The following is an 18,091-nucleotide window of genomic DNA, read 5'->3' on the forward strand; positions in this document are numbered from 1 at the left end:
AATATTCAACTGAGATACAAACGTGTGGGACTTAAGAGATCTTTTTTTAACTCCAACTAACTCGAGGCTAGCGTTTGTCGATACGGCCACAGGCCACCTTTGGTCACACCTGATCTTGCTAATTTCTCATCAAGCAGAACAGCTAGGGCATCAAATACACTCAAGCATAAAGACAATTCTCTATATAAACGATGTGGGGTACTAATATTCATTTCCAAATTTTAAATCAAAGGTGACGTTATGCAAGAAAAATTAGCTAGCTACCTGAGTTACTTCTCCCATTATCTGGTTGGATTGGCCCTGTTGGTAATCGGTTAAAGCACATTCAAATTCTTAATCTCCACCTGTGAACCAACAAAAACACGAATCATCAACCAAATACAGTAAAAATTAAGCTAGCTACCTGAGTTAATTGCATCTCACTGGCATATTCAGTGGCATCAATGAAACTATACCTTCACTCATCCTACTGATTCAAACATGATCATATTAACACTCAACCATGTACCAAACAAATCAATATAGACTAATATACATAAAAACTATATATTGATTCACTCATAATACTGAATCAAACATGAACACATTTAGACTCAACCACGTACCAAGTAAATCACATAAAAACTGTAGACTAATATAGAGAAAACTATACACATATACATAAATATTATACCTTTGCCATCTCCAGATGAACAGCAGCACGATTTGTGATAAAGAGATTTATTCATCATCAGTTTCCATGGCTGAGTAATTCCTGATATTGTTTCGACGTCCTTGTATGTAAAATTCCCCATTCTTGTTTAAAGCTTTACCTTTTCTTCTCCAAAGTTCGACCCAGGTTCATGCTCCGGGTCTTATTTCTTCTGTACTCCATGCTCCTTCCTTGGAGGCACAACCATCTTATCCTCCTGATCCGCCGCTGCTTCACCCGCCTGAGTCCTAAAATGAACATTCAACAAATCTCTAAGAGGTTGCATCACCATCTACCAATTTTTAACGAAATCAGGCTGTGTAAAAAAAAAACCTCTAGCTGAATATTCAGCCGTTAGTTTCTCCGACATCTCTAGCCATTGGAACCATCCCCAAACGGATTCAAGATGGTGTGTGGACTCGACGCAAAGCCTTGAGCGTCTGCCAAACATAATTTGTTTGGATCGATATCAAGCCCCTTCGTATAAACGTCGATGACATCCTCGCGCTGATTCAATCCTAAGTGAGCAGCTCTCTGTAACCTGAGAATCAATGCTTAGGTTCATCGGTTTGACAAACCAATAATATGATCGGACTATCAAAATTGTTAAATACGTACAAAACTAATAAATCACGGTGGTTTCTCACCGTAGTTACCTGCTCGTCAAGGAGGAGCATGTCGACACGAAGAATATGGTCGATTTAATTCGAGAGAGTGGGATGAGTGATTTATAAGACGTAAATGAATGGATTAATGTATTCAGGTGACAAAAACTCAGGCCGTTACAGAGACACTGCCGGAGGTGGTGAGATGTGAAGAGTCACGCGACACTCTTCTGATCGTGAAAAAAAAAAAAAGAAAACCCTGATGACATCTGGGCTTTGATAGAGAAAACATAAAAAGCCCATAGAAGAAATCAGATTAAAAAAAAACGAAGTCCACATTTCTAAGGTCTTGCTGACGTGTCAAAAACGACTCTCCTGATTGGATGATTTTAATGTCCTACGTGGACAGGCTCTCTGATCAGTATATGCTCCTTTTAGTATAGGTTAGATTAATAAGATAAAATATATTATGTCAAATAAAAGAGAAATTTCCTATGATAATCGTTTTTAAATTTTTGTCATAAAAGTAGCTTTCAAAGAAGAAAATGACCAAAATAAATTGTATTAAATGATAAAAATACATTTTCATCTTAGGGTTAACTAGTCTAGACTTAGGGTTTAGAGTTAAGGAGTAGGGTTTTGGGGATAGGATTTCAAATTTTTTTAAAAATAAAAATAAATACTTAAAGTTTCAAAATAAATACTTAAGAATTTAAGTGCTATTTAAGAGAATTGCCCTAAATAAAATGTACTTAATAAGATAGATAGTTATATCTCTAATTTTTTTATATTCCAAATAAACTCCACTTCTATGTTTATTTTTGAAGAAAATATTAAATTGAAATTTATTTGTGGTATTCTTATAATTCAAATAAATCTGTGTAAAATATATTAATCATCGAATTATTTAACATATATTTGAAAATATGGGAAATTACATGTTTACCACTTTTATGATACCACTTTTCATTTTTACCACTACTAATGAGATATTTTCAAAAACACCTTATTCATTAAGTGACAAAAGATTCTTATGCCCTTGTTATTTATATATATAATAAATTATTATTTAAATAAAAAAAATTAAAAAAAAATTAAAAAAAAATAAAAAAATAAAAAAATAAAAAAATGTAAATTTTTTTATGTTTTCGAATTATAATTTTTCAAATTCGAACTTTTTTATAAAAAAAAAAATTCGAATTTTTCTTTTCGATTTTTTTTTTTCCAAATTTCTTTTTGAAAAACGAAAATTATGTTTGAAACTATTTTTTAAAATTTTTTATATATTTTTTAAGTATTTATATATTTATTAGAATCATAAATTTCACATTCCAAAAACCCTATCCCACTCCTCAACTCTAAACCCTAAGTCTAGATTAGTTAACACTAAGGGTATAATTGTATTTTACTTTTCATTAAAATGAGGGTAAAAGTGGTTAGTGTAAACATAAAAAGTGGTACTGTAAATATGATATTTGTGGCAATTTCCCTTGAAAATAACTTTATATGTTTTAATAGAAATTTATATTTCTATTTATATATGAAATGAAAATATAACATATGAATTTTGTATGTTACATTTTGAATAATTATGTTTAATTTTATTGTAAAATTTGGTTAGAGAATAATATGATTAAAGAATAATTTTGATTTTGTTTTCGTTAAAGAATAATTTTGATTTTGTTTTCGTTAGAGAATCTTGAAGTATTTAGATTTTGATTTTGTTTTCGTTAAACAATGTTTCTCATTTCAATGAGAACTTGGTTTTCATTTTATGCTTTTATTTATTTGGTTTTCTTTTTATCAATAAATATGTTTACTTTTCGTTTGATTTTGAATGATCACGGTTGATGTTCCTTATTTTTGAATCGATTTTACTTAAGTTTTGGTTACAAAATAGGTACAAATCAGGTATTTTAAAACTGAAGAACCGATTTTGCTCATGTTTTGGTTATAAAATAGGTAACAATCAGATACTTTTAAACCTAAAAACCGATTGGAACCCAAACCCGAAAGTATATTGGGTTGTACCGGTTCTTTGAAGATTAACTAACCCCGACCCGAACCCGATAGAACCCGAACCGGTCCCGAACCGAACTTTCATATAATCCTAATGGGGCTGATTTTGATAAACCCAAAAAACCGAAACCCGATTGGATAAAACCGAAACCCGTTTGGGACCCCGAATGCCCATGCCTAAATTTATGGTTAAGTAATTAATGGTTGTTAATTTATTGGCACAAATTGTAATTATTAGGATGAATAAAAAGTTATTTCTACAAGGTAATTCTGTTTTAATAGAAAAGATAATTTATAATAAACCACATTCTCTAAAATTTGAAACCTACAATTTTAGTGTAGAAGTATTAAGAAAACTTTAATAAATTTGAAACCTACAATTTTAGTGTAGAAGTATTAAGAAAACTTTAATCAAACTATTGGATTTGATCAACAAAAAAAAACTAACTATTGGATTATGGGTTTCGACAGACGATAGTGATTAACAACTCACGCCAGTAGTATTTCAAAAGATAGTCTAGTCATACAAAAGTTGCTTCCTTGAAAATGTAAATTAGTTACGTAAATTAGTTATGCGAATAACCCCGAAGCGGTATTTAGACGTCACCGTCTGCATCAATGAGTTTCGTCAACGGAAATGTTTACAGTTCATTAACTGAAAAGGTCCATTCGGGTCCCTTTTATATGAGATCTCGCATCATACTACTATCTTCTTTTGTATGGTTGGTTTACGTGTACGCTATACTATCCGAATCACAAAATTGATTTAGCAAATATTGAAAATTCCAAGAATGGTAAAATATTTCTATAAGATTATGATACACTGCCTGTAATTCCAAACCAAATATAGTAAATAATTAAAATTAAAATTTTGTACTGTCAATAATTTCCTCTTTTTGTACGATACAAAGTTTGAAAAGTCAAAAAACAAGTTGTACTGTAGTACTATAATATCGTTACTCTTATCTCCACACAAACCCAAACAAAAGAGGAATCTCAATAAACGCGTATATCAATAAATATCAAGCCAGCCCTCTTGTAACATTGTTATTCATTCTCCTCTCAAAGCACCATTACAATAGAGCAAATAACAAAGAAAGCATGGATCATGGTAACATGCATGACATGCCTCCACCATCAACACCATCCATGATGAACAATGGATCGATGAACGGAGGAGGAGGACATCACAAGATGATGATGATGCACATGACTTTCTTTTGGGGCAAGAACACGGAGGTTCTCTTCTCCGGTTGGCCGGGAACAAGCTCCGGCATGTATGCTCTTTGTCTCATCTTTGTCTTCTTCCTCGCCGTCATCACTGAATGGCTTGCTCACTCCTCTCTCCTCCGTGGCACCACCGGAGATTCCGCTAACCCCGCCTCCGGACTCGTCCAAACCGCCGTGTACACCCTCCGCACTGGCCTCGCTTATCTAGTCATGCTCGCCGTCATGTCGTTCAACGCCGGCGTGTTTCTAGCCGCCCTCGCCGGTCATGCCATCGGTTTCATGTTGTTCGGAAGCCGAACTTTCAGAAATCCCTCCGGCGACCAGAAAACTAACGATCCTCCTGCCTCAGGTTGTGCTTGTTAATTTTCATATATGTACCGACTGATGCATACTTATATTTTTAATCAAAGATCTAGGGGTTGTAGTTTTCTTGATTGTTCTTGAGGTTAATGTGAGGAATATTTGTTTTGCTATTACAATTTTATATTTTCTATTTGTTTTGCTTTACAATTTTTAATTCCTTCTTGTTAATATGATTAATGGCGACAGCTGAATATATCAATTTGCTAAGTTTGGACACCGGTTTGTTTTCTCTGAGAGTTCATATTCAACTTTCTTATCTTACTATAACACTGCTATGAACAGTATTATATATACTAGATTGCTTATGCAGCGCGAGTATAATCATTTTTAAAAAATAATATAGTTTTATCTTGAGGTGAAACTTGTGTTTATATACATGTGTTTTTCTCCCTCGTACAATAATCAGATTCGTATTCATCTGCAACTTTAGATTAGCATACTGTATTTCGTCTTACTTTAAACTCTTTTAATCCTTTTCACTAAGTATCTCTATTGTAATGTGTCTGAATCCTTATAAATTCTAACCCATTTTGAATTTATTTCTGTTAGCTATAATAAGTTTTTTATTGCCTCTTCTCATAGTTGGTGGTAGGCAATAACTTGCAGATGTGGTAATTTGCTCTTTTTTTCCCATTCTTTAAAAAAAAGGGTAAAAACAGATCAGTTTTTGTCCGGTCAAAACTATAGCAAGATTAGAATCTGAGTTGATGAATGGGCCACGTGAATATGGTCATCGACTTGTTAGGAATGTACCAAAGTCGTTTTTACTCCGAAGTGTTGTGTGGCTTTAGAAGAGTTTTTTTACATTCCCTCGTTGCCAATCAATGTGAAAACAATCCACTATTCGTACTCTCACCACTGTTTAAACTCTCCTCCTACCCACACAAATCTTCGAACAAATTAGATCTCGATATAAATATTATCTTTAATATAATAAAGAATTGTCTACATATTTGTCTTTATCACATAAACACAATGCTTGACGAAGTCCAGTTGTTCTGTAGTCTACTAGAATATTATTATCAATACTTTATTCACAGTCCCCAAGATAATTAAGACGATTTTGGAAAAAAATGTATGCCAACAGATACTACCAAAAAACTATGTCCTATATTTTCCCCAGCTCCAAAAATGCATTGATCAAGCTGTCGGAAAACTCAAGAGTATGTAAATTAGTCTTCTTTTGCTTAAAAAAGCTTAGAAAAAAACATGTAAAATAGTTTCTTTTACCTCATTGCCTCGAATACCGATTTACATTATTCTAAGCTTTTTTTAAAGCTTAAAAATTTACTTTGGATACTGATTCTTTCATGTCATCGCCAAGCAGCAGAGATTGTCTTTGATGATCTCTTCAAACTCGTATTCTTGAGTGACATTAAACTCTAGAGTCGAGTGGGAGAAGGGCACCAGACTTACAAAGAAGCCCGAGCCACTAGAACCACCTGGCTCCAGATGCACGAACCCACAACTTGTAGCCAGTAAGCAAGATGCATCCTAATAACACTGGCTGCAATGTCTAACATAATCAAACAAATCAAGTCTTCAGTTCCTGCATAGAAGATGAAGATTAGTCTGCTATAAAAGGCCAAGGAACCTCCAAAGCATCGGGATGACCACACATCCACCAAGTCCCATCACCAATTGAAGCCCAATTGACTCATTCGAACTTTAAACCAATACCCTGGCCTGGATTGGAGAACCCAACACCAGTCTTTCACACACCGTTAAGCTCTAATCGTTGGGAAACAATCAAGAGTCGAAACAGCGGAATCAAAACAAACATAGAGCCACATGATTGACTCGGGTAACTTTAAGCCGATTTGCAGTAGGGAGAGACAGACAGAGAGAAGTCTCAAAGGAAGAGGATATACTGCCATAGACGTTGATGAGTTAAACGAGCTAATTCGAACTCAGATCATCTAGATGATTCATCGGGGCAGAAGTGGTTCTCACATGAGAGAGAATAGAGATGAAACCCACGGGCCTGCATCAACATTAAACGATCTATAAATAAATACTCTATCCGTTTCTAAAAGATTTATATTTTAGAATTTTCATACTTTTTAATAAAATATATTTAAACTTAGCTATAAATGCATAGTTTTTTTGCAATTTTATATTTCCTATATTTTTAAACCAATAAGATTTTAAAAAATGCAATTAATGTTCTTGAACTTCACAATTTCTCATTATTAGTTGACAAAAATTACATTAAAAATATAAAATATGTATCTTTTTGAAACAAAAATTTTCTCTAGAATATGGATCTTTTAAGAAGAGAGAGAGGGAGTACGTTATATGCGTTTCTGAAATCGTCCAATTGGAGTCGGATCGTAAGTGGGCAAAAAAAGCATCGGACCATAAAAAAAAAGGAACAGAAAATTAACAGAAAATTATTAAATTAACTATATTAGTGATTTCTATTGTTATATTGATATGAAACCTTCACACATATATAGTATAACATCAATAGAAATGGTAGGAGATCACTTTATAAAGAAGTAATCGAGATGGTGATAAACTTCGAGAGAAAGAGGATAGAGAACAAAAACTACAAAAAAATATATTCAATTTTTTTGGTTTGGTAATTTTATTATATTTTAATATTTAATGACTGAATAGTTTTTTCAAAAAAAAAGAACCTATTCTAGGTACATATTTTCTAATAATTAACACATTAAATAAAAATAATTATTTTACCTATTTTAATACACAAACTTTAAAAATTGTTGTTAAGCTTTTTAATATCCAATTTTTTCGCTACAATTTAATACACTAACTAATTATTTTACTCATTTTAGTACACAAACTTTTAAAACTGTACGCATTTTAATTCCTAAACTTTGTTTATTTTAATCAAAAAAGTTAATAAGTTTCAAACGAAAATTTAAAAAATCTCTAAAATTCACAAAAAATCTTAAAAAATTCTGGTTTTATTTTAAGTATTAGAAACAAAAGTAATTCAATTTTGGATAACCTTAAATTTTATAATAAAAGTTTTAAATATCAAATTTAGTTTATTTTTGGAAATAGAACACAAATTTATTTATTTTTCCTTCAAAATAAAGTTTTTCTAAATTTAAAATTTTCTCCGCAATTTATTTACTTTATTTCCTATAATTTAAAATAAAGCTAAAAATTTTAAGATTGTTTTGTGAATTTTATAGATTTTTAAAAATTTCGTTTGAAACTTATTAACTTTTTTAATTAAAATAAACAAAGTTTGAGTATTAAAATAGACACCGTTTTAAAATTTTGTATATTAAAATGGAAAAAATAATTAGTAAGAGTATTAAAGTATGTATTGAAAAAGTTTGGGTATTAAAAAACTTAACAAAATTTATGTTGGGATATTTTTATAGAATTTTTCCTTTAATTAAATAAATTTATGACCCAAATTACTTTTGTCTGATCCAAGATATATGCTAAATTGCTAACAATATATGTAATACACAACTGTTTCACCAAGAGGTCAATAGCTTTCCCAGCAAGTCAAAACCTTCTCTCTCCTCTCCACCATGACAACATTCGCTATCAACGGACAGCTTACCACGCTACCGGCGGTTACGACCACCGGTTGTCATCTCTCCACTAGCAGTAAATATTCCGCTCCTTCTTCCTCTTACGAACTCCGCTACAAAGCTCCTTCCCCTCGCTTCCCATCTCTTAGATGTTGCTGCAGCTCACCTAACCGGAACACGGAGCCTTCGTCTAGGGGCCATCTCCTTCAATCGTTGGGGAAGTCTCTTTTCTTCGGCTCGATTTCGTCCAGCGGCGGAGGAGGAGGAGGAGGCAGAGGTGGAGGAGATGGTGGCTTATGGAGGGACTTGTTCTCTCTGGCGACTCCAGTGGCCGTCGCAGCCGAGGAACACTCACCGGAGTGGGATTCTCACGGATTACCGGCGAACATTGTGGTTCAGCTGAACAAACTCAGTGGTTTGAAAAAGTACAAAATCTCCGACGTTCTCTTCTTTGACCGGCGGAGCAAAACCACCGCCTCCGCAGAAGATTCCTTCTCCGAGATGGTACCGATTCATCCAGGAAAAGTCTACACAAAAGCTCAACTTCAGAATGAGCTAGAAACCCTAACTACTTCGGGGATGTTCGAAAAAGTCGATCTCTTGGGGAACACGAAACCTGACGGAGCCCTAGGTCTCACATTCTCTTTCCTTGAGAGCACGTGGAAAAACGCGGAGAGGTTCCGTTGCATCAACATCGGGCTAATGACACAACCTAACCCGATAGCTCCTGACTCAGACATGACGGACAGAGAGATGATTGAGTACATGAGGAAGCAGGATAAAGAATACAAACGGAGGATCGAGAAGGCGAGACCTTGTTTGCTTCCAGGACCAGTTCAAAGAGAGATGATGCTTATGCTTAGAGACCAGACGAATGTTAGTGCGAGGCTTCTGCGGAGGATTGGTGATAAAGTTTTGAAATGGTATCATGACAATGGGTATCCGTATGCTAATGTTACCAACTTTGGGAACTTGAACAGCAAGGAACTTGTATGTGAAGTTTCGGAAGGAGACATAACAAGGCTTGTTATCCAGTTTCAAGACAAGCTTGGTTATGTCGTTGAAGGTCACACACAGATTCCTATCATCCACAGAGAAATTCCCAAACAGGTATTGTATCTTTACTCAATTCTCCAATGTTTGAACATTTTGGTTAATGGTATTATTGTGTTTATAGCTTCGTCCAGGTAATGCGCTCAACATGGAAGCTGCGAACCAAGCTGTGAAGAACATTTTTTCTTTAAACTTGTTCTCTAACGTCGAGATCAATCCACGTCCTGATGAGAAGAACGAAGGAGGTGTTGTTGTTGAGATCAAGCTTAGGGAGGCAGATCGGAAATCAGCAGAAGTCAGTACAGAGTGGAGTATTGTTCCTGGACCTGGAGGAGCTCCTTCGTTGGTATATATGCATTTTTTTTGTCTAGTAAATTTCGAACCTTATATAAAGTTTTCCACTGAGTTTTCTATGTCCCATTGTTTAGGCTTCGCTCCAGCCAGGTGGATCTGTTAGTTTCGAACATAGAAACATCCACGGTCTTAACCGATCTCTCATGGGTTCAGTGACCACTAGCAACCTCTTAGATCCTGAGGTACGTACACTCGCTCGGTTTCTATATGATTTTATTCTGATACATATCTGGTTCAAAACTGTACATTTTTTTTTCTCTCAGGATGATCTTGCGTTTAAGCTTGAGTATGTACACCCACATGTAGACGGTGTTAACAATCCTAGAAACCGTGTCTTCAAAACGAGCGCCTTCAACAGCAGGAAGCTCAGCCCAGTGTTCACTGGGGGACCCGGATTTGAGGAACTAGTGCCTCCATTGTTGGTGGACCGAGTTGGTATAAAAGCTAATATTACCGAGGTAACTAAGGTCTCCTATGGTCAACTAGTTTTTCTTGTCTCACAAGCAACTTAATAATCCTTGTTTTTTTTTTGTGCAGAACTTCACCAGGCAGAGTAAATCCACTTATGGACTTGTTTTAGAAGAGATAACAACGAGAGATGGAAACAGTGAAATCTCTACAAATGGTGTGAGGTTATTACCTAGTGGAGGAACCAGTGTTGATGGACCTCCAACAACTCTAAGTGGCACTGGTATTGATCGTGTAGCCTTTCTACAAGCCAACGTAACCAGAGACAAGACCAAGTTTGTGAATGGTGCTATTGTTGGAGATAGGACTGTGTTTCAGGTGGATCAAGGGTTGGGTATAGGAAACAAGTTCCCTTTCTTCAACCGCCACCAACTAAGTTTGACAAAATTCATTCAGCTTAAGCGTGTTGAACAAGGATCCCGTAAACCACAACCGCCTGTGCTAGTCCTCCATGGCCATTACGGTGGCTGTGTAGGTGATCTTCCAAGCTACGAGGCCTTTGGTATTGGTGGACCTCACTCTGTTCGTGGCTACACCATGGGAGAGCTAGGTGCCTCGAGAAACATTCTCGAGGTAAGCAAACATTAAAATACAAATCATTTTTTTTTATCTTTATTCCCTAAAGTTTCTGAATGGTGTTTTTGCTGGTTTATAGTTGAGTGCTGAGATTAGAGTCCCTGTGAAGAACACACATGTGTATGCATTTGCTGAGCATGGTAACGATTTAGGGAGCTCAAAGGATGTGAAAGGGAATCCGACAGAGGCTTACAGGAGAATGGGACATGGCTCATCGTATGGTTTTGGTGTGAAACTCGGTCAAGTACGTGCTGAGTATGCTGTAGATCACAATCGTGGAACCGGCGCTTTTTTTCTCCGGTTTGGAGAGAGGTATTGAAGTTAAACCTACAAATAAAACTCATGTAACCTAATCTTAGCCTTATGAGATTAAACTACAGATGCATTATAGTTTTTTTAATGATTTTATTGAAAACAAATCATATTATTCATTACACAAAGAAAACCCAAAGGAAACAGAAAAACATCTACTAGATTTCGTTAACTACTTTAAGACAAAAACTAAGCGACTTCAGTTTGATGAACCGACTCCAAGAACACTGCAATGTTGTTTCCACGAGATTTGCGCAAGAACGTGAGAAAAGGCATGAGCTTCTGCACCAAACCTCGAAACAGATCAACCCTAGTCTTCCTCCTCTGCGTGACTTTCAGTGCCTTGTTCACCACGTAATTCCCATACTCACTCCTCGTCAGCCTCATCAACCTGTCTCCATTGCTCTCCACAAGCTCCATCACCACCACAGCCACCGACTCGTCCGCCTCCAAAAGCCGCTCCACTATGTAGCTTCCATACTTCTTAAACGAAAGATCAATACAGTGGCCACGTAGGCTGAGAGCCACGTTGCCCATGGTTCGCGGATTGTTCAGTTTAAGCACGTGCTGCACCACAAAGTTGCCTGAAGTGTCGTTGCTTAGCGGGAGAGCGTTGTGCGCGACTATGTCCAGCAGCTGGTTTCTGTAGTAAGGATGGTCCAAGTCGGTTAACATCGCGTTGAGTGCGACGCAGCCGTGTCGGTCACGCGCAAGGAGAAGCGCGTGGTGGATAAGTTCCTCGCACATGAACTCTTTCTTCTTCCCGGCGAACACTCGTAGCCCCCGCGTCGCCACGTAGGACGCGTGCTTGTCCGTCATGACGTGGAGGAAGCGGTACAAGATAGCGTCGCAGATTAGGTTGTCCACGTCATCTGATTTTCCGACGAGTTTCTGAAGGCGGTTGGAGCCGTTCTTGTTTCTTGCGATCTCCAAGAAGTAGTCGGGATCTGACGTCAGCAGAGACGCCACCCCTAGAAGCTCCCTTCTGTCTAGGTTCGAGATAAACACTTTAAACGGATACGCAGCATCTTCTTCTTCGCTCCTAGTCATTAAGTTGAACATCCACTGCAAAGGCGACTCATCGCATAATCCGCAAGCACATGGCTGGAACGGTGGGGCGTATCCCGGAGGAGGAGCGTGGGCGACGCCATATGGCGGAGGAGGAGCGGGGGCGACGCCATATGGCGGAGGAGGAGAGAGGGCGACGCCATATGGGGGAGGAGGAGGGAGGGTGACGCCATATGGTGGAGGAGGAGCGGGGGCGACGCCATATGGCGGAGGAGGAGCGGGGGCGACGCCATATCCCGGAGGAGGAGCGAGGGCGACGCCATATCCCGGAGGAGGAGCGAGGGCGACGCCATATGGCGGAGGAGGAGCGGGGGTGACGCCATATCCCGGAGGAGGAGCGGCGGTGAGGCCATATGGCGGAGGAGGAGCGGGGGTGACGCCATGTGGCGGAGGAGGAACCGCCGGATCCTTCTCTGTGGCGGAACGGAGATCTTGTAAAGATTTGAGCATTGTTGACATGGAAAAGGGATTGTTGTTTGCCATTGTATTAGTACGCTAGCTGATTCTACCGAATGGATATTACTCTGTCTGTGATATCTGGAGAATGAGAGAATGTGTTGAGATCTGTGGTGTAACGATGTGTATTTATACTAGCTAGGTTCTTATTTTCCTAGTTACAACTTACAAAGCAAGTAATACTAATACATTTGGGAAAAGGAAATTTATCTGGCGGCGTCATGGATTATCCTTTTTTCGTTTACAAATAGTTTCCTTATCTGCGATTGCTTTTTTATTCAGATTAATCAAAGTGTGATACTCATATGAGATGGTCCAGAAGATGCAAAATTAACTGCTGATATAATTATTTAAACTGGTATTCTTTACAGTCCCTTGAAGCTATTGATATACATTTTGTTATAACAAACCCAACACAGTTTTACATAATGCATTCCTTTCACCTCTTTACATCACAAAAGTCGAGACTTTTGAAGAGCCAAAGAAGTATTGTGTAAAATTTTCAGGTTTGATAAGATACTTGAAAAAAATGGTAGTGGGACAATCTGTCCAAGTTATTTAAACAGAGTTTGGTGAAAAACTAACTCATGCACTCGTCTTCTTTGAGTTTTTCTTTTAGGGCCTTACATTTGTAAATTATCTGTAACACAAAGAGGTGGTCGTCTAAACTTGTAAACACTACACAAATGCAAAATATAATTTCGAATGCCATTATGAAGAAAACTCCATATAGTTTTAGCTTCAAGAGTTCATTATACAAAAGGAAATAAGAATTATTGCCGGCCCGGTGTAGAATTAAAAAATCAAGAATCGAAAATGAAGACAACTTGTAGATGGACTTCGAATCAATAGGCTCATAGAACCCAAAATCCTGTTTAGTTCCGACTGGTTACGTGTGAATTAACTTAAGTGAAATTCAGCTATATGTTGTTTAACATCAGTAATTATCCCAATGATGGAAAGGTCACACTCTTGTTTGACAAAAAAAAAAAAAGGAAAGGTCACACTCTCCAATCTGCTAGTTATGGAGAACTGGCAAGATGTATTTATAGTAAGACTATTGTCTGCACTCAGATTCCTTGTATAAATGCATCTCAAGATCACTTGGAGCTGAAGAGAGCAAACGAGTTCTGACATTAAAGGTTTATGAACAAAGAAGCATTATTCTTAACGAATAAAAGTGTTTTTTTTATCATTATGATAACCAGTTTTCCCAAGAATTCAACAACACTTTTCAGAACGATCTGGATTCCGAACGCAACAAAAAAAAGAAGATGTAAACCAGGTTGTGTTTGGACAGTTTTGAAGGGTTTTCAGATAAGGGAACATGACGCAACTTTGATGAAACTCCATAGAGATATCATCAGAAATGCAGAAAGCTCGGAGTTGCTCATAACATTTCTTGAGACTTCCTCACACACCGGCTCACCTTCTTCTTGAACTCGTCTCTCTTCTCACGCCACTCTTTCTACGCAAGACCAAACACACAACAAAACATGATCTTAATTTTCCAAGCTAAGTGAATCAGATAATCAATCGAAAAAAAAAACTCACAGCAGCTTCAACGTTTGCAGGAGACTCATCGTTGGGACCAGAAAGCATAGATATAATACTCAACATAATACTCTCAACCTGAAACAACACAGTTTAAGTATACTAACACTACTCTTAAAAATCATCAAGCAAGATCTCAAAAATCATTGATAACATACAGTGTGAACAGGTGTCCAACGCTCGCTAGCAAGCTCATAACCACTTGGATCATCACCAGGAGGATGCAGAATCGAAATGCAAACACGACCATCAGAATAAACTGCAACCCAAACAGATTCCCAAATAAATAAATAAATAAAAGAGTCTCTCCTATTCAGAATCCTCAACTAACCATTAGGATGCCACATATCTGAAGTAAACCTAACAGTTGGTGGGCTATTAGGATAATTCTGAGGGAAGCTCATAATAGCGTTAAAGAATCCTCCTTCACTGCACAAAGCAACAGACCAATAATTGCATTCTCTTAATCTATTCATCAACAGCAATTCGATTTCAAATGTGATCTAATCTCAAAGCGTACTAGAGAGTATCTGGAGGTCCGATGATGGTAACGTTCCACTCGAATATATTCTTCTCGTCCACGAGTCCAGCTGAGAATCCATCAACAGGATGCTTACATAGATCTGAATCAAAAAAAAAACAAAATTTAGAAATTAAAGCAATCAGAAAGAGAACCGTGAGAAGGATTGATTTGTGCGTGCGTGCGTGCCTTTCAGTTGTTTCTGAAGGAGAAGGATAGCTTGGGAGGAGGCCATGGATGATGATGATGGGATCGAGCTTGAAAACTCTAGAGATTTTTTTTATGTGGGGAGATAGAAGAAGGCTATGATGATGCTCAAGATCATCATGAGATCGAACACATTGAAGGAGGTCTGATCAGCTACGGACAGTCTATTGTGTTCTTTACCATTCTGACCAATAGGCTTTCGGGACTTTCTATTATTACTACCTTCGGGTATTTTTCTAAATTCTATTTAGACCGGTTTTGATTTGGTTTGATAGATTTTTGGTTCGTGCTTTCGTTTTTAGTCTAAATTGGAAAACCGATTTAACTCCACTAAATAAAAACAAGATTTAATAGACTTGATTATGTCGGTACACTTGCACTTTTTTATTTTTACTAAATTCAACCGAATCAGAATGGAAAAAATTGAATTAAGCTAATGCCAAAATAGATTATTAGGTTCTAATTGGGTGGGTGTATTTCGAAAATCGAATGTTTACCCCTTAATATGGATCAGCTTCTTTTTCATATATTTTGTTGCACCAAAAACTATATATCTAAATTTGCATTGATTTAAGGTTTCTGTAGTATTCCTTAACATAAGCCATAAATAAATTATTTTTATAACTTTAATTCCTTTTGATAATTATCGATATCTCAAATCAAGTTGTCATCATGAATGATCTGACTTTATGTATGAGGGTCCGTGACTAAAGATACGTTAATCATCTTCAATATTGTCGTGATTAATAAATTACAAACGCATTTTATCAAAAAAAAAAAAACTAAATAAATTTCAAACGCACAATATTTAAAATAATTTTACTAATCAAATCGCGTCGACATAATGCAAATCAATCACACGACAGCCAAACACAAAAGTGGTAATAGTATTGTAGAGTTAGGTTTCCGACTGGTGACTTTTTCGGGAATACGAGGAGCGAATAGAAATGAATGTATAGAAATAATATTGCAGGAATGAAAAAGAATATTTGTTTCTTATCAAATTTAACAAGGAATGCTTTTGTTATATATTTCTCTACAAAAAAAAAGAATGAAAATGAACAAAAAGGAAAAATTATTCCTTGTAAATAGTGATTTTTTTTTGGAATGATAAGGAATTCCCTCCGTTTCTTGGTCACCACTGGTTCTACTTCTAGCTAGTAGTTACACTGAGTTGCTATCCACGACATAAGATTAAACCAGGAAGAGTTGCTTGATTTTGTTCTGTCTTTGTTGGTCCATATAATGATATTAAATTGAGACTCATTCAGTGGAAATGCTGATTATGATCTACCCAAGCCGGACTGGACTGGCTCACAAAATAATACAGAAGTTTACTTGAGATACTTTTTTTTTGACAATAACTTGATGATAGTTGACGTAACATTGGTCTTTTTGGAAACAATTTTTTTATGCTAAGCATGTAAATAATATTTCATGAAATGAAAGTTGAAATTTTACAAAGTGTGATAAACAAAAATGTAGAATTTTTATTCTTGGTGCCACAGCAAAAAAAGAAGATAAAAACATCCAAGGAATGAAGCCTACAAGCTGGTCTGAATAGTATAAAACAAATAAGATATGCAAGGCAAAAGAATGAAGCCTACAAGCTGGTCTGAATAGTATAAAACAAATAAGATATGTGAAATAAGCTCTAATATTTTTCTTATTTGTAAATGAGAAGTATGGTTGCATAGGATTCCAAGGAATGACATTTAACCAGAGAATCTTACCTGATTTCTTCAAATGAAGTAATCATCACAATTCTCCAAGGAGAGTACCAACTAGATGTGACAAATTTGTTGTACCGCGCTTTGTTACACAGTATATATATATATGATGATGATCCTACATGAAGAAAATAAGCTTTCTCTACATAAAAAATATGCGAAGACATACTGTATTAATCATTATCCTTCTCCTTCATACCTGCCTCTTTCTCGGCATAATTGTGACTCGGGAATGCCAAGAAGGTAATCTCATAGCTCTTTCTGTGTGTTTGGTTTGGTTTGCACGAATTACGGCAAAGAGACGAGAAATTTTAACACGTTAAAATGTGAATACGTGATCATAATTCTTTGGCCCTCTTACATACTAACCTCCGTCGTCTGCCTGTTTCAGTCCATTTTAAAAGTGAACCTGAACAGATCAGCACAAAAACGAATTACGAAAGATTGATGCCAACTTGGGTAAGGATATCAATTTTTTTTCTGTAACCATTAGAGAACGGAGAGCATATAGATGTGAGTCATGTGACATCTATCTTTTGGAATCAGGTTGAAGAAAAGATGGGGCATAAGCACCCATCAGGACCTAACCCAACAGGAAATCGCCACCCACCGGTCAAAGTGAAACCCTGAGTCGACAACAGTTTAACTATTGCAGCAAAACGATCTTATGTCAATCTCTTTGATATATATATATCTAGTATAATAAATAGGGAACCGACGTTTGATGATTGAGATTCCTTAAAGCTGTAGACTATAGTTCCAATGTAAGTGTAAAACATATGTACTCTGATCAGTTACATCAATTGCAACGAAAATAAATTCCACAGAAGAGTGGATGAACATAAAAGATGGAACTATTTGTGAGGAGTTGAATGATTCTTTTGTTACCTTACCTATAATCATGAAGGCTATATGCTTTACAGTTTAAGGTGGGAACATATCTGTTTTTACACTTTATGCAGAGATAATTATGTTCTAAACAAACGATTTCATCTAATCCACAATGAATGAAAGAAACCTAAACACAAAGCACATGTGTATAATCTGATCATTATTTCTCTCCATTATTATTGATTATTGTTAATTTTGGAACTATTTTAAATCTTACATACCAGTATTTGCTGGATAAAGATGTTTTCCTAGTATAACGATTTTTTCTAAAAGTATTTTAGAATTAGGATTTTTTTTAATGATAAGTATGTTTTTCTATTAAAGAAAATTGAGTTTTGAAAGTACTATAAATACAGGTTTAAAAGATTATAAATTTGTTCATTCACATAATCACTATACAAATTCTAACGGGTATTTGCCTCACTCAATTGTTTTGTTTTTTTTTTTCTATTATTTCTTCAAAGTTAATTTGT

General features: G+C 36.2%; 5 protein-coding genes and 1 long non-coding RNA gene across 7 annotated transcripts; 3 read left to right on the plus strand and 3 right to left on the minus strand.

Moving 5' to 3' along the window:
* Nucleotides 1–350: 350 nt before the first annotated feature.
* Nucleotides 351–2,283, minus strand: LOC103845352. The gene is made up of 3 exons (XR_004452494.1): nt 1,348–2,283; nt 1,025–1,232; nt 351–939 (listed from the first exon to the last, which is right to left on the minus strand). It is a non-coding gene; the product is annotated as an uncharacterized LOC103845352 (long non-coding RNA).
* Nucleotides 2,284–3,943: 1,660 nt separating this feature from the next.
* On the plus strand, nt 3,944–5,137 carry LOC103845353 (copper transporter 1). Its single transcript, XM_009122188.3, has one exon. It carries the CDS (start codon nt 4,417–4,419, stop codon nt 4,906–4,908), a length of 492 nt encoding a protein of 163 aa, XP_009120436.2. The 5' UTR covers nt 3,944–4,416; the 3' UTR covers nt 4,909–5,137.
* Nucleotides 5,138–5,371: 234 nt separating this feature from the next.
* Nucleotides 5,372–11,246, plus strand: LOC103845354 (protein TOC75-3, chloroplastic). Of its 2 annotated transcripts, XM_009122189.3 has the most exons (6): nt 5,372–9,539; nt 9,607–9,828; nt 9,911–10,018; nt 10,100–10,294; nt 10,374–10,877; nt 10,960–11,246. In XM_009122189.3, exons 1-6 carry the CDS (start codon nt 8,427–8,429, stop codon nt 11,197–11,199), a joined length of 2,382 nt encoding a protein of 793 aa, XP_009120437.1. In that variant the 5' UTR covers nt 5,372–8,426; the 3' UTR covers nt 11,200–11,246. The 2 variants fall into 2 exon arrangements, with proteins under 2 accessions (XP_009120437.1, XP_033137977.1); XM_033282086.1 differs by having other exon boundaries at nt 9,911–10,294.
* Nucleotides 11,247–11,325: 79 nt separating this feature from the next.
* On the minus strand, nt 11,326–13,697 carry LOC103846159 (pumilio homolog 18). Its single transcript, XM_009123066.3, has one exon. The coding sequence runs from the start codon at nt 12,741–12,743 to the stop codon at nt 11,382–11,384; it is 1,362 nt and encodes a 453-aa protein (XP_009121314.2). The 5' UTR covers nt 12,744–13,697; the 3' UTR covers nt 11,326–11,381.
* Nucleotides 13,698–13,877: 180 nt separating this feature from the next.
* LOC103845355 (ubiquitin-conjugating enzyme E2 7) lies at nt 13,878–15,189 on the minus strand. Its single transcript, XM_009122190.3, has 6 exons — nt 14,980–15,189; nt 14,791–14,893; nt 14,602–14,699; nt 14,429–14,529; nt 14,271–14,348; nt 13,878–14,184 (listed from the first exon to the last, which is right to left on the minus strand). The coding sequence occupies exons 1-6, from the start codon at nt 15,023–15,025 to the stop codon at nt 14,107–14,109; spliced, it is 504 nt and encodes a 167-aa protein (XP_009120438.1). The 5' UTR covers nt 15,026–15,189; the 3' UTR covers nt 13,878–14,106.
* A 260-nt stretch (nt 15,190–15,449) lies between these two features.
* On the plus strand, nt 15,450–17,619 carry LOC103845356 (CLAVATA3/ESR (CLE)-related protein 46). The gene is made up of 3 exons (XM_009122191.3): nt 15,450–16,970; nt 17,119–17,186; nt 17,274–17,619. Exons 1-3 carry the CDS (start codon nt 16,850–16,852, stop codon nt 17,355–17,357), a joined length of 273 nt encoding a protein of 90 aa, XP_009120439.2. The 5' UTR covers nt 15,450–16,849; the 3' UTR covers nt 17,358–17,619.
* Nucleotides 17,620–18,091: the final 472 nt, after the last annotated feature.

Source organism: Brassica rapa, chromosome A10, assembly GCF_000309985.2.
Source record: "Brassica rapa cultivar Chiifu-401-42 chromosome A10, CAAS_Brap_v3.01, whole genome shotgun sequence".
In the NCBI taxonomy this organism is placed as follows: Eukaryota; Viridiplantae; Streptophyta; class Magnoliopsida; order Brassicales; family Brassicaceae; genus Brassica; species Brassica rapa.

Coding starts and splice junctions, on each gene's coding strand:
- LOC103846159 (XM_009123066.3), bottom strand. CDS start 12,743: ATGGCAAACAACAATCCCTTTTCCATGTCAACAATGCTCAAATCTTTA.
- LOC103845356 (XM_009122191.3), top strand. CDS start 16,850: ATGAAGAAAATAAGCTTTCTCTACATAAAAAATATGCGAAGACATACT. Junction 16,971..17,118: donor GACTCGGGAATGCCAAGAAG/GTAATCTCATAG, acceptor TGCCTGTTTCAG/TCCATTTTAAAAGTGAACCT. Junction 17,187..17,273: donor AAAGATTGATGCCAACTTGG/GTAAGGATATCA, acceptor TTTTGGAATCAG/GTTGAAGAAAAGATGGGGCA.
- LOC103845354 (XM_033282086.1), top strand. CDS start 8,427: ATGACAACATTCGCTATCAACGGACAGCTTACCACGCTACCGGCGGTT. Junction 9,540..9,606: donor ACAGAGAAATTCCCAAACAG/GTATTGTATCTT, acceptor TTGTGTTTATAG/CTTCGTCCAGGTAATGCGCT. Junction 9,829..9,910: donor CTGGAGGAGCTCCTTCGTTG/GTATATATGCAT, acceptor CCCATTGTTTAG/GCTTCGCTCCAGCCAGGTGG.
- LOC103845355 (XM_009122190.3), bottom strand. CDS start 15,025: ATGGCCTCCTCCCAAGCTATCCTTCTCCTTCAGAAACAACTGAAAG. Junction 14,894..14,979: donor CCTTCAGAAACAACTGAAAG/GCACGCACGCAC, acceptor TTTTTGATTCAG/ATCTATGTAAGCATCCTGTT. Junction 14,530..14,601: donor AGATATGTGGCATCCTAATG/GTTAGTTGAGGA, acceptor TTTGGGTTGCAG/TTTATTCTGATGGTCGTGTT.
- LOC103845353 (XM_009122188.3), top strand. CDS start 4,417: ATGGATCATGGTAACATGCATGACATGCCTCCACCATCAACACCATCC.